A 14,843-nucleotide genomic window follows, 5' to 3' on the forward strand; every position below is an offset into this window, starting at 1 on the left:
TATATATATATGTGTGTGTGTGTAAAATGCACTTTTTTTTTCGTATATCATACTTACCTAATCTTAACCGTTCATTTATTATATTATAATAATAGAATAACACTTATTAGGTAGGTTTGATACATTAAAAAAAAAAATTGTGTACTGCTAAATTCTCCATACAAAATGACAAGTGATTTTTTTTTTTTTTTTCCATAAGAGACAAGCGATTTTTTAAAAGTAAATTTTCTATTAAAATTGATGTATAACAACAACCTTTAAGAGTTAAATATAAAAATACAAAACAAGAAAACACAAGAATCTGTGGGACAAAAAGAGTTAAATACGAGAAAAGCAAGGGGGTCCAAAGTGCAAAATGAGCACTTAGAAATAAAAATCACTAGTGTGAGCAAGTGTGTCTATCTTTAATTTCACTCGGTTTCTTTCCGCTCTTCCTTTCTCACATTTTCTTTCTAGTTCTAGCTTTCCTCCATGTGGCTGGAAAACTAGTCTCTCCACTGCACCTTCCTCGTTACTTCCCACTTCTCATTCTCTCTCTCTCTTTGAGTCTCCCCCACCTTTGCTTTGGACTTTGGACCTCAAAATATTCTTGGGTCAGTTTCTTCTTCATGTGATCGGTGAGTTTGTATTTTTTGTTTTTGCACTAAGTATCTACTTTTCTTTGAATATACCCTTTTGCTTATTTTGCTTCATGGTGTCATGTAAATCTGGTTTAGGATTGTTGGTTTGTGAATTTTTTTGATTATGAAGTTCAATGGTTGAAGTATAGGCACAAGCTTTTGGTGCAGAGTACTGGGTTTTTTTTGTGTGAATATTATGGTTGTGGGATTTGGCTGATATGATGGGATTTGGATGTGAATTTTAGGTTCATGTCATTTCTGTTTCTGGTTTTAGAACATATTCTTGTGAGTTAGTATATTTTTGTGAATTTTTGCTTTTTGGTTAATGCTGGTGGCTGAGAAAAATGTAGAAAAGATAGGATAAGAAAAGAGAAGATTGAATTTTTATGACTTTTGTTAGGATTCTAAAAAAAAAAAAAGATAACTTTAATTTCATTGACTTAAATAGTTGAAATAGACCCAGTTTTATTTTTTTAATTTTTTTTCTGGAATAAACCCAGTTCAGTGCATGATTTAAAAAATAAGAAAATAAAAAACAGTAAAATTGGATTGATTTTGGATGCATGAAAGTTTTAGATGCCATATATATAAATACACACACATAGATTCCAACATCAACAAAGCAAACCTAAGACAGTGACAGTTTTTGGTTATTCATTGTTAATCAGAATATTGTTTTGGACTTGTTTATCCAAGAAAACGAAAAACTCTTCTCTCTCTACTTACTGTGGAAGTCTTGACTTATGGCCTTGTTAAATCCCTTCAAAGCCAACAAGGAGAGCTGGTTAAAAGAATTGGGATTGTTTCAAAGTTTCTCTGATTTTCTGAATTTTTTTGTTACAAGAAGCTGATTCTCTTGTTCTCTCAGTTGTTTGTCTTGGCTATTTGGTCATAGTTTAGTTTTTGATATTTAGTCCATAATTGAAATATATGATGGCAGGTTTGGCTTAGAGACTGTGTCTCAGATTTTCTGGGGTAAGATATGGTTGCGGAAGGGTGGTTTCGTAGTCTGTGGAAGACTCCACGGAAGCATGAGGCTGGTCCTGGGAAGGCAGTGATTGGAGTGTTAGCATTTGAAGTTGCAAGCTTGATGTCTAAGCTGGTTCATCAATGGCAATCTTTAAGTGATAAGCAAATTTCTAAATTGAGAGAAGAGATCACAAATTCAGTGGGTATAAAGAAGCTTATCTCGGAAGATGAGGATTTCATTGGAAGGTTGGTATGTGAAGAGATGTTTGAGAATATGGTACATGTGGCAAAATCTGTGGCCAGGATTGGGAAGAAGTGCAGTGATCCTGGTTTGAAGAATTTTGAGCATGCTTTTGAGGTTCTAATCAACAGAGGCAATGACACATATGGGTGGGAATTTTCATCGAGGAAGATGGAAAAGAAAGTCAAGAAGATGGAAAGGTTTGTTGCAGCAAATGCAAACTTGTATCAGGAAATGGAGATTTTTTCAGATCTAGAACAGACTCTAAAGAGAATGAAGGCTAATGGTGACTCAGATGGTGTACATTTGCTTGAATATCAGAAGAAGGTTGCATGGAAACGGCAGGAGGTGAAAAATATGCAACATATCTCTCTGTGGAACAAGACTTACGATTACACGGTTCGTCTTTTGGCAGGATCTATTTTCACAATATTCAGAAGGATCAAACGTGTCTTTGGAATTCAACAGATGGCAGATCTTGATGTCCAACATTCAAGAGATCTGAATTCTGATTATATCCCACGCAGCCAATCAGTTTCTGGACTGTTTCAATCTTCAGTTCATATTTCCAAGAATGGTCATTCTAAATTTGCATCGGGTCCCCTGGGGGGGTTTATTGCTAAATCAGGACCAATTTCAAGAAAAAAAAAAACCAACTACTTCTACTCAGGCCCTCTTGGTGGTCCAACCACAAAGTCAGGTCCTATTTCTGGAAAGAATAAAAATGTCAGCTTCTATTCAGGCCCTCTTGCAAGTGGAGGAATGACAAAATCAGGTCCAATTTCTGGATCAGATAAAATCAACCAGAAGAAATGGCAGAGTCAAGTGCAGTCACCTGCGACTCATGGAAGGAAACCAACTTCAAAACCAAACCGACTTACTCAAGTTGGACCTTTTAAAGGATGCTTGATTGGTGGAAATAGCTCTCCTGTTGCCAATTGTTATTTAAGTCCGAACGATGTTCAGTCAGGAAATCTGAATGGAGCCAAAGATAGTGATGCGGACATTCTTGCTCCCGGAATAAGTGATTGTTCTAATCTATCAGTCTTCAATTCCAAGCGCAAGTTGTTGGATGCTCCACCTGAAACCCTTGGCGGTGTTGCTTTAGCATTGCACTATGCAAATGTTATTATCATAATTGAGAAACTGGCGGCATCTCCACACTTGATTGGTCTTGATGCAAGAGATGACCTGTACAATATGTTACCCATAAGTGTGAGAGCAGCCATTAGAGCAAAGCTGAAGCCAATCTCCAAGAATTTCACTGCATCAGTTTGTGATACAGTTCTTGCAGGAGAGTGGAGCGATGCGATGTCGGGGATATTAGAATGGTTGGCGCCACTTGCTCATAACATGATAAGATGGCAATCTGAGAGGAGTTTTGAGCAGCAGAACTTGGTTTCAAGGACAAACGTTCTTCTGGTACAAACCCTTTACTTTGCAAATCAAGAGAAGACAGAAGCATTAATCACTGAGCTTCTTGTTGGTCTGAATTACGTATGGAGATGTGGTAGAGAAATCAATGCAAAAGCTCTAATGGAGTGTGCTAGCAGTAGAAAATTTGATGAATATTTGGATATGGATAAGTAGCATAATTTCCAGCTCATGGCAATTAACAACTGAATCCAGAGTCCTTTGCAACTGGCTGGCTTCCAGAGTTACATTGGCAAAGATGGAACTGACTGGCTAGTCCATATGAGGCTTCTCAGGTGTACTGAAAAAACACTTGATCATTTGCTTGGTGCAGGAGAGAAAGCCTACCCTTCTATACATAGTTTAATACCAAAAGGTATTCTTAGCTAGTTAAGGTATTGTTTGAGCCTCCAAACATTCTTTTCCTTTGGTGAGAATTCCTAGCAGCCAAAAAATGGGCTCCTCTATTTACCATAAAGCATAGTTTGTTATTGGTTAAGTCTGAAAGGTGTATTTACTAGAAATACTCTTTTATAGTAATATTGTAAAAGTACATATAAATGGTGTCTCCCTTAGGTAAGACCTCTCAAGGTCAGGCATGTTTCCTTTTTGAGTGGCTATCTGTATTGATGTAATTAATGATGGTGAGCTTTTTATCCCACAGTGCAAATGAAGAGTATTTTACGCTATGTTACCTGGTCAACAAGAAGCAGATTGACTTACAAAGCATAGAACTACATTGACTAAGCGTGTTATTTAGGCAGGCTTTTGTTCATACAAGCTATCAGTTTCCAATATCATAAGATACTTAGATATATACTATATATAGTTTAACGTTATACATAATTATAGCCAATATATGGTCAAAATTCATGATGTGACAAAACAATGCTTCTTGACACTATATCACTTTCATGGTGTGACAAAACAATGGCAAAACAATGCTTATTGACACTATATCACTTTCATGTTTTGAAGTATTGAGGTTCCTTTCTTCTTGGAAAGATGGGAGGTCAACTAGCTCGATCATAGTTCTTTGATATTTGTGATTACAAGTTCTTACCCTATGAGCATTATCCACACTTTCTTCTTCTCCCAATTACATTAAAAAAGGATTACAAGTATTACCTTTACCTTCTTTTTTTGGTGATATTTATGATTACAAGTTCTTACCCTATGAGCCTTATTCACACTTTCTTCTTCTCCCAATTACATTAAAAAAGGATTACAAGTATTACCTTTACCTTCTTTTTTTTGGTAAAGCCGGACAAACAAAATCAACAATAACAAAGCCACAGTATCTTAAAACAAAAGCAAATATAAGTCTATAGGCAGACTATCAAAATACATAATATCCTGATCTAGAGCTAGACCTTTTTTGGCTAAAGCATCAACACACTTTGCTTCATAGAAGTAGTGGCTCATCTTTGCTTGAGGAATCTGGCCGATGAGAGTTGTGCAATCTAGTATTACCTTTACCTTTACTTGTTTATTTGAACAAGTTTCATTTTATTGCTTGAATTTGAACAATTGACTTTGACACTTAAACAATTCGATCATGATTGCCACCCTTAACTTAATTATGCTTTGAACAATCAACTAGTGCTACCAATTGGCCCTCTACTGTTAATACATTCAATCATGTATGGTGACGGATTGCAACTCGAAAGAACCAGCTAGAATATTTCTCAATCACAATAGAAAGTCTTTGTATTGTATGGACCATCTAAACAATATTCCAACCATAATACTGTGAGGACTGATGTTTGCTTTCTTCTATGATAATATTCTTCAAAATTATTCATGTGTATGAGGTGATTTATGGTCCATCTTGGACTTTTCAACTTGAATTTTGATAACACATTACAGATTCAATTATATTACAACATGTAATTTTCCAATCTCAATCTTAATTGAAAAACATAAACAGCACTGTCAATTTATATAAGGTGGCATTTAGTGCAGGATAATTCACATTATCCAGCATCTAGATTCTTAGGGTGTAATGCCTAGCAATCTGAATTATTGGGAATGTAACTATTTCAATGTTTGGTTTAATTTAGAATCTAATAAAAATTATGAGAATATGAGATGCTTATATTTCGTTTTTTCTAAGAAATTTATAAGAATTATTTATCCTTCCCAAAATACCATTTGATTCATAAATACAACATCAAGTCTTTTTTTTTTATGAACTATAAATCATGGAAAATACAATAAAACTATAGTATAAAATTTTTTAAATGGCATATATAATACCAAAATAATTAATTATATTGTCAATTTATAATAATAATTTTTAAAAAAAAAATTATTGGTTAAAAAGATAGGGAGAATGAGTAATATTTTCAATTTATATAAAATGTAACTTTATCTAGCATGGGAATGTGGATACCAAACTTTTTCAAAGGGAATTCACATTCCCATAGAAAGGGGCATAAGTGGTGTAAGGATGAAGGACCCAGAAAAGGATATTGGGTCGTAGGCCGCACCCGAGGACGTTAAAGAGCCCGAAGACAAGAACGTATCAGTGAGGACAAGTAGATTACTGGGCCGATGAAGAGGTCTGATCATAATGAATAGGTGACGTTGTCCGAGGAGCAATCCCTCCTCGGCCAACGAAGTGGAATCCTAAAGTCCAACTACCCATCAAGTATTGGGCAGTAGGCAGCCATGCTTGGAAGGATAATCTTTAGAAAGAGTTGGGTCAACAGAGAATTGAGAAATATCTGGGAAGAAAGCTGTTACGACTGAATTAAATGCTCTGCATCTAACCTCCTAGCTGCATTAATGTGAAAGTGATACCTGAACAGTGACTTTCAACCTTACAGCTACCCACAAAGATTTCAATAAGGTGCTAATGGGATAAGTATCAAGAAGATTAGCAATCTGATCTACACGTTGAAGGCTGAGATGAAATAGGGGAAGAGAATATAAAAGGGAAGGATTCCATTACAAGAGGGGCATCAGAAATCTAGAAGAAAAATCACTGTGTAACAAAGAACTTGAATATTTGTATTAGTTTAGGAGAAATATATAAGAACATACCATCCTCAAACCTGACCGATGAGTACTTATTCTTTTCAAATTGTTTGTCTTACTCATTCTAACGTCAACCAGCCTATTGTGATCTATATTCTAACTCATTGAACGTTTAGTAACAAGCTCATTCTCTATCAAATTTATTGTTTTGGGCTCATTGGGCCATTGTACAAATCTCTTGGGTTGTGGATCAAATCGTATCCTTACAATTGGCGTTGTCTATGGAAAACTTGAACACTCTTGAGCTTGTGCAATTATGGTGGGTTCAAGGCCAAACTGAGAAGAATCTGTGGGATCTCAACATCATGAAGTGAGTGTGCATATGACTCACACCAGTAGAAGCCAATCTAAAACTGGGAGTCGGGTTTCACATGGGGAGGATACTAGAAACTTGCAACGGGAGATAGATAATTTGTAGAGGAAGTTACATCGTAAGTAAATGAGGGGGTCTCCGTCGAGCTCATGGTCCCCATCTGAAGATGATGACAGTTATAGGCCCAGATAAATGACTCCTCCTAGTGAATCTCTCTCTGACAATGAGGAACGCCATTATAAGCAAAAGAGTAAGAGCCCAGCTTATAGGGGCTTTAGAAATGATGCTATGAGTAAGGGTTTGCGCCAAATCTCAAGGTCACCATTTACACAGAGGATTGAGAAGGCAAAGCTTTCTCGGCGGTTCACACACCCAACTTTTACCATGTATAATGGTAGGACGGACCCGGTAGGGCATATAAGCCATTTTAATCAGAGGATGGCAGTTCACTTGAGGAATGAAGCACTGATGTGTAAAGTGTTTCCATCTAGTTTAGGGCTTGTGGCAATGAGACGGTTTGATGGGTTGGAAGAGGGCTCTATTAGCTCCTTTCAAGAACTTACCAGGGCCTTTGGGGCTCGATTTGTTACGTGCAACAAGGTTCTCATCCCTTAGATTCCTTATTGTTAATGGCGATAAGAGAGGGGGAAACTTTGAAGACTTACTCCGACAGGTATTGGGAGATGTTTAATGAGATAGATGAAGATTTTGAAGATGTGGCTATAAGGACATTTAAGGTCAGGCTCCCCATTGAGAGTGAGTTGAGAAAATCCTTGACTAGAAAGTCTGCACGTAGCATGCGCCAATTGATGGATCGTATTGACGAATACAAACGGGTCGAGGAAGATCAACAGTTAGGGAAGAGGAAGGCTAAAGTGATCCCCCCTAATCGAAGAGATTTCAGGTCGGATAGGTACAATAACAATAGGACCAGAAAGGACTTTCCAAGGGCTAGAGGGCAGTCTATTACACAAATAATTAACACATTTTTCAAGGAACCTGTGCACCAAATCCTTGACAAGATAAAAAATGAGCCGTACTTTAAGTGGCCAAATAAGATGGAAGGGGATCCCTCCTAGCGCAATCAAAGTTTGCACTGCCAGTATCATCGGGACCATGGGCACACGGAAGATTGAAGAATTTTGAGGGACCATTTGGAGCAGTTGATCAAGGTCGGGAAATTGAAGCAATTTTTGTTCCAACCATCTACACAAGGAAGCCAGGTCGGGTCAGTCCCTCAGCGGGAGAACTATTTGAGACCATCCCTGGGAACAATTAATGTGATTCTGGTGGCCCTAAATCGAGCAGATATGTGCCAATCCAAAGTGATTTCTGTGTCAAATTCACACGCCAAGGACTCAGCCTCTATGGGTAAGTGAGTGAAGGTGCAAGCCTGACCAGTCCTATGTTTTTCTGATTAGGATAAGGCCGAAACTCATCAGCCACATGATGATACTTTAGTGGTTACCACTCAGATTGGAGGTTATGATGTAAAGAGGGTTCTGGTAGACCAGGGTAGCGGTGCAGAGATCATGTATCCTGATTTGTATACGGGGCTTAAGTTAAAGCCTGAGGATTTGGTTAGTTATGATTCTCCCCTAGTGAGATTTGACGGGAAGAATGTTGTCCCAAAGGGTATGATTAAGCTGTCTGTTTAGGTGGGCTCTAAAGTAGTGGAGGTTAGTTTCATTGTGGTGGACGCTTATTAACCTTATACTGCCATTTTGGCGAGACTGTGGCTTCATGCTATGGAAGCTGTATCTTTAACTCTGTACTTGAAGGTGAAATATCCTTTTGGGGATTGTGTTGAGGAACTAGTTGGAAGTCAGGCTATGACAAGGCAATACTTGGTTGCTACTGTCAAACGCCAGTCTGAAGACGAATCCTTGATGTCCTCGGACAAGGCTTTATAGCAACTAATGGAAATGGGAGTATTCTTGAGTGCCATGGATGAAGAGGCGAAATGCGAGGGGTTAGAGAATATTACAATAGATGTTGATGAAGAAAAGTTTTTTCAGATTGAGGTCCAGTTGCCTCCTTAAGAGAAGGAGAAACTGCTAGTTTTCCTATGAAGGAATTTGGATTTTTTGCTTGGAGCGCCTATGAAGCCCCTAGAGTGGACCCGGACTTCATATGTCCTCATTGGAATGTCAATCCAAACGTTGTTCCAAAGAAGCAACCATCAGAGCATGTTGAGGCTGTTAAAGAAGAAGTCGTGAAGCTTAAGTGTGCAAGGGCAATAAAAAAAAGTCTTTTACCTAGAATGGTTGGCCAATACGGTGGTAGTGAAGAAGAAGAGTGAGAAATGGTGAGTGTGTGTGGATTTCACGGATTTAAATAAAGCCTGTCTAAAGGATCCCTTCTCAGTACCCCGAATAGACTAGTTAGTGGACGCGATGGTTGGATATCCTCGAATGAGCTTTTTGGACGCCTTTCAGGAGTACCATCAAATACCATTAGCTCTAGCTAACCAGGAGAAGACTACTTTTGTGACTCCTATTAGGAATTATTATTATAAGGTGATGCCTTTTGGATTGAAGAATGTAGGGTCGACTTACCAAAGGATGATGACTAGAATGTTTGAGTTCTAGTTGGGCAAGAATATTGAGGTCTACATTGATGATATGTTGGTAAAAAGTAAGGTGGCTGCCAAGCATTTGGGGGACCTCGGAAGTGTCTTTAAAGTGTTGAGGAGGCATAAATTGCGTCTTAATGCATCTAAGTGTTCTTTTGGCATTAGCTCGAGCAAGTTTTTGGTTTATATGGTCACACATTGTGGAATTGAAGTTAACCCTGATCAAATTAAAGTGATTAATAATTTACAACCACCTCGGAATCCTAAAGAGGTCCAAAAGTTAACTAGGATGGGGTACAGAGGCCAGTCTATTATGTGAGTAAATCGCTACAAGAAGCTGAAGTTCGTTACTTTCCTTTAGAAAAGGCCATCTTGGCCGTGGTACACACTACGCGGAAGCTTCTCCATTACTTCTAAGCACACACAGTGGTAGTTTTGACCCAACTCCCTCTGCAGTCGCTTTTGCGAAAGACTAATTATAAGGGGAGAATTGCTAAATGGGGAACGATTTTAGGTGCATTTGACATAAAATACTTGCCTTGTACCTCAATTAAAAGGGCAAGTGCTTGCGGATTTTGTTGCAGAGTTTACCAAGTCTCTAGTACAGGGAGAGGCCAAGGAACTCGGAGTTGAAGGGAAGCAAGTTTCAGCAATTACTCTACATAGGCCCTCACCTTGAAAGTTATACATAGATGGTATGGCAAATTAAACGGGATCTGGAGTAGGGTTGGTAATAGTGTCTCTAGATGGAATTATCATTGAGAAGTCCTTGAGGTTGGGCTTCTCGGCTACGAATAATGAGACAGAGTATGAGACTTTATTGGTTGGGATAGCCATGGTTAGGAAGATGGGAAGAAAAACTGTTGAAGCATTTTCAGACTCAAGGCTGGTTGTAGGGCAAGTGAAGGGAGAGTTGAAAGCAAGGAATGTGAGAATGCAAGAGTATCTGAGTCAAGCTCGGCGTTTGCAGTCAGGTCTTGATTCTTGCACTATACAATAAATCCCGAGAAGTAGAAACACGCATGCAGATTCCTTGGCAACTTTAGCAACATTTTCTGGACAAGATCTTCCTTAGGTCATACTTGTTGAGGATCTGGACAGGCATACCGAGGAAGAGAAGGGGAAAGTTCAGGCACACCAGATTAGGGTTGGACCTAGTTGGATGGATCTCATAGTCCTATTTCTCAAGGAAGGGGTTTTGCCTCATGAGAGTAGGGAAGTAGAGAAGGTACGGAGGAAAGCTCCTCATTTTTTGTTGTTCGAGGAGCAAAAGTTGTACAAACATTTTTCTCTGAACCATACTTGCTTTGTGTTCATCCCGAGGTAGTGGAACCACTTTTGGAAAATCTGCATGAGGGAATATGTGGAAGTCATACGGGGGCAGATCGTTATCACATAGAGCTCTTACCTAAGGGTATTGGTGGTCCAGTATGCAAAAAAAGGCACAAAAGTATGTAAAAAGTGTGATCAATGCTAGAGATTTGCTCCGAACATTCATCAGCTTGGAGGTGTACTCAATCCTCTGTCTACTCCATGGCCATTTGCTCAGTGGGGCCTGGATATTGTAGGACCATTTCCTAAGGCAGTGGGAAACTGAAGATGGCTTCTAGTTGGAATTGATTACTTCACAAAGTGGGTGGAAGCTAAGCCATTATCCAATATTAGGGACATAGATGCAAAAAAGTTTGTTTGGAAGAACATTGTTACTCGATTTGGGATTCCTCACACCCTTATCTCGGATAATGGACTCCAGTTTAACAGTAAAGCCTTCAGGAGATACTGTTGTAAATTGGGCATTAGGAACAAATATTCAACTTCAGTTTATCCATAAGGAAATGGGTAAGTTGAAGCAGTCAACAAAGTCATAGTGAATGGGCTTAAAAAGAGGTTAGATGAAACAAATGGTAGATGGGTGGAAGAGCTACCACACGTTCTCTAGACATATCGGACCACTCCTCGTTGGTCCACCGGAGAGACGCCCTTTTCAATGACATATGGATCCGAGGCTATGATTCCACTAGAGATTGGGTTTCTAACTCTAAGGACAAGCACGTTCACTTTAGACAGTAATGATCGATTATTGGAGAGGATCTTAGATTTGGTTGATGAGCGAAGGGAGGCTACTATGGTACAACTGGCGCATTACCAGTAGAAGCTTAAACAGGAGTATGATACAGGCGTGAAGGCAAGACCATTGGCACCAGGTGACTTGGTGTTAAGGAAGGTAGTAGGTACCGCGAAGAACCCATCTTGGGGAAAACTGGAGCCTAATTGGGAGGGGCTATACCGTATCACCTTAGTAGCTGGTATATGGGCTTACTTTTTAGAACACTTGGATGAAAATATTGTACCACATCCGTGGAATGTAAATAACCTACGAAGATACTATTATTAATGAAAAGCGATCTTGCCCTTTTTTTTGTTTTCATTATTATGTGTGTTGCTCCTATTCATTCAAGTGTTAAATAGAAGCTTAGTCATGCTAGGTTCCTCGGACCACATACCTTGGGTAAATTAATACATCCTATTCATTTAAGTGTTTAACAGAATCTCGGTCATGCTTAGTTCCTTGGACCACATACCTTGGAAAAATTAATATTTCCTATTCAAGGTATGTGGTCCGAGGAATCACATACTTTAGGTAAATTAATACTTTTAGTTATTTATCTAAGTGTTAAACAGACTTTGGTCATGTCTGTTTCCTCGGACCATATACCTTGGGTAAATTAATGCTTCCATATTCCCCTAAGTGTTAAACAGAACCTCGGTCATGCCTAGTCCCTCAGACCACATACTTTGGGTAAATTAATACTTCCTATTCGTTTAAGTGCTAAACAGAATCTCGATCATGCCTAGTTCCTCGAACCATATACCTTAGGTAAATTAATATTTTCAGTTATTTATTTACGTATTAAACAAAATCTTGGTCATATCTAGTTTCTAAAACCTCATACCTTGGGTAAATTAACACTTCCTATTCATTTAAGCGTGAAGTGAAACCTTGGTCATGTTTGGTTTCTCGGACCACATACCTTGGATGAATTAATGCTTCACATTTGTTTGGAGTTACGAATGGGACCTTAATCACACATAGCCTCTTGAGCTGAACATCTCAGGTACACAAACTCTATTTCTAAGTTAAGTTGTTAGATTATCAGTTGCTTGGAAGTTAACTTGTTAGATTGCTAATTGCATGGGAATTGAGTTGTTAGACTACCAATTGCACAGGTGTTTGTCAAGGTTAAAGGCAACATTATGCTTTAATTGGAAGAGGTTGTAATTTGAGCTTACAGTTGGACAATCTAACTATGTTCAACAATAAATTAGCATTGTGATTAACATAAAAACACTGATAGTGTAAAGGAACTTAGCACTTTTCATTAATAAAGCCTTAAAAGGCAGAGGGAGTACATACTAAAAAAAAAAAAAAAACAACAACAACAACAAATAATAAGTAAAATCCTAAGTGGTCTTGGGCAAAAGAAGGTTGGTCTTCACTACGGTCTAGGTAGAAGGTTCAGGCATTATGGCTTGAGCTGCATTCTTGTCCTTAGGATTCTCCTCGGTGGTGAAAGGGAGTGTAGCAAGTATGAGTACCTGGCCCTAGGCTACCCCCTTTTCCTTGGAGGAATCCTTGGCCACAGGTGGGAGTTTGGCTGGCTCAGAGGCCTTTTCCTTAGCTTGCTCAGAGGCCTTCTCCCTAGCTAGGTTAGTAGGGGCTGGAGGAGTGCTGGTGGGAGCAACCTGACTAGGCTCGAGCGCTTTAGGAGCAACATCAACTTGAGAGTTGGAAATGCCTGTCGTGCGGAAGGCTGGGGGATAAAAGATATTCTTTGCCTTTCTTAGTGTTAAAGAAGCGTCCACCCCAACCCAGTTTAGCGCCTCGTTCCACACTTAGAGGCAGTAGCCTTGGCAGACACTAGTAACTTGAGCCCTAAGGTTTTCTTTAGTCTCTTTCACCCCCAGTGTTATAGCCATCTTGCTTTGCATGGGCTGCAGCCTTCTCTGGCTTTTTTAGTTTCTTCTTCTGAGCCTCTATTTGCTCCTTGGCAATTGCAAGCTGGTTCTCAGCCCTTCGCAGCTACTAACGTTGGTCCTCGGCCTACTTTTCAGCCTCGACCAGTGCAGCTTCAGCACTTTTTCTATCCCTATCAACCTCAGTTAACTTAGTATTGAGGTCCTTGATCCTTTGTTCTGCCACAGTGAGGGTCTCCACCGTAGCTATGTGTCGCCCCTCCTCATCCTTCCACTGTTTGTGGGCATCATCTACCTACTCTTCGGCGATATTTGTTGTTTGGATCACCTTAAAAAAAAAAGGAGAAGAAAGAAGACGTTAAAGTGAATTCTCTAAGAGTAAAAACAGCATATACATTTAGCGAAGATAAGGAATTGGAAAACTTACCATGGCCAAGTCCCTTTTTAGGGTTAGAAACACCTCGTGCTTCTTTAATGTCCTCAAGTCGGCCATGTCTTGAGGAAGAAGTAGTGGCTACTTCAAGGCGTCTGCTAGGCCTGTCCATGGGTTGGTTTGGGTCGAGTTTGTGCCCAACCCAGAATTGACCCAACTAGATTGGGTGGTCAATATTTCAACCCACCACCGACCGAAGTGGTTGATTAGATTGGGCAGGTCGGAGCTTCCATGGTTGTCGGGTGGATCGGTTGGAGTTGATTATTTGGAAAACAGTGAGAATCTGGCCAAGAAAAGATGAAAACGGCAGAACTCCGGCCAAATCTTGCTAGATCCAGTGAGATCTCGGCCATTTTCGGCAAGATCTTGACTAGATTTAGCGAAATCTCACCGGATCTAGCCTAAATCTTCTTGAAAAATTCAAAAATATCGTCGAATCTACACTTTATCGCTAGAAAAATATATGAGTCGGTTGGATTAGGTTCCTTGAATTTGACAGGAGAAGATCTGATATCTGACCGGTTCAACTTGGATTTTGGAGAATAAAATCTGTCGCCGACTGCCGGAGTAATCGGTTTGGTCGGCGGCAGGCCGGGTTCGGTTGGTGGCAGCGGGTGGGTTGGTTCCGGCGGGTCCTTGGATAGCCCTAGCGTCTGCCACATAGCCAGTTTTCCCCTTTTGAAAGTCTCGGATGGAGGAGTCCAAAGGGAGAGGAGCACCGTCCAATTCTAGGGGAGGGTTCCAAACCTGAACCCTAGGACGATGACCAACTGCCCTCTCTGTGATCACCTCTTTACCCGAGGGCTTCCTTTGCATCCCTTTTGCTATTTGTTCCCCTTTCTAGGGCTCAAGCTCTTTGGAGGGAATGACTTCACCCTCCTCAACTACGTCATTCCCCTTCCTATCCCGATTCTTTTTCTTATCTTCCGGTTTAGATGGAGAAGTATGGACGGGGAGGGGAGTTAGAGGTCAGGTTTGGATAGCCACCTCGGGGATCGACCCTCTTGCATGGGATTCAAGGAGCTCAAGCAGGCTGGTCTTTGGTTTCCTCTGGAGCACCATGGTGTCAAGAACGTCGAAAGACTCTTAAGTGCTACTAACTTGGGCAGGAGGAAGGTGTCTGAAAGCAGCACATGGGGATTTTGGGTAGTGTGGCTGGTCAAAGGCTTCGAGGTCCTCTTTGGAATCCGAAACTTCAATTACCTTGGTTGTTTCTTCTTCGAGAGCCAAGTGTGAGGAGGTCGCCTCTTCCTTGGCACTAC

At 39.9% G+C, this 14,843-nt stretch overlaps 1 protein-coding gene across 1 annotated transcript; it reads left to right on the plus strand.

The window, feature by feature from the left end:
• The first annotated feature begins 350 nt into the window (after positions 1 to 350).
• On the plus strand, positions 351 to 3,932 carry LOC142615766 (uncharacterized). Its single transcript, XM_075788593.1, has 2 exons — positions 351 to 617; positions 1,561 to 3,932. Exon 2 carries the CDS (start codon positions 1,603 to 1,605, stop codon positions 3,418 to 3,420), a length of 1,818 nt encoding a protein of 605 aa, XP_075644708.1. The 5' UTR covers positions 351 to 617; positions 1,561 to 1,602; the 3' UTR covers positions 3,421 to 3,932.
• Positions 3,933 to 14,843: the final 10,911 nt, after the last annotated feature.

This window comes from Castanea sativa, chromosome 11 (assembly GCF_040712315.1).
Source record: "Castanea sativa cultivar Marrone di Chiusa Pesio chromosome 11, ASM4071231v1".
NCBI classification, from domain to species: Eukaryota; Viridiplantae; Streptophyta; class Magnoliopsida; order Fagales; family Fagaceae; genus Castanea; species Castanea sativa.

Bases quoted from the DNA above. Each gene is read 5' to 3' on its own strand.
- LOC142615766 (XM_075788593.1), top strand. From the start codon at position 1,603: ATGGTTGCGGAAGGGTGGTTTCGTAGTCTGTGGAAGACTCCACGGAAG.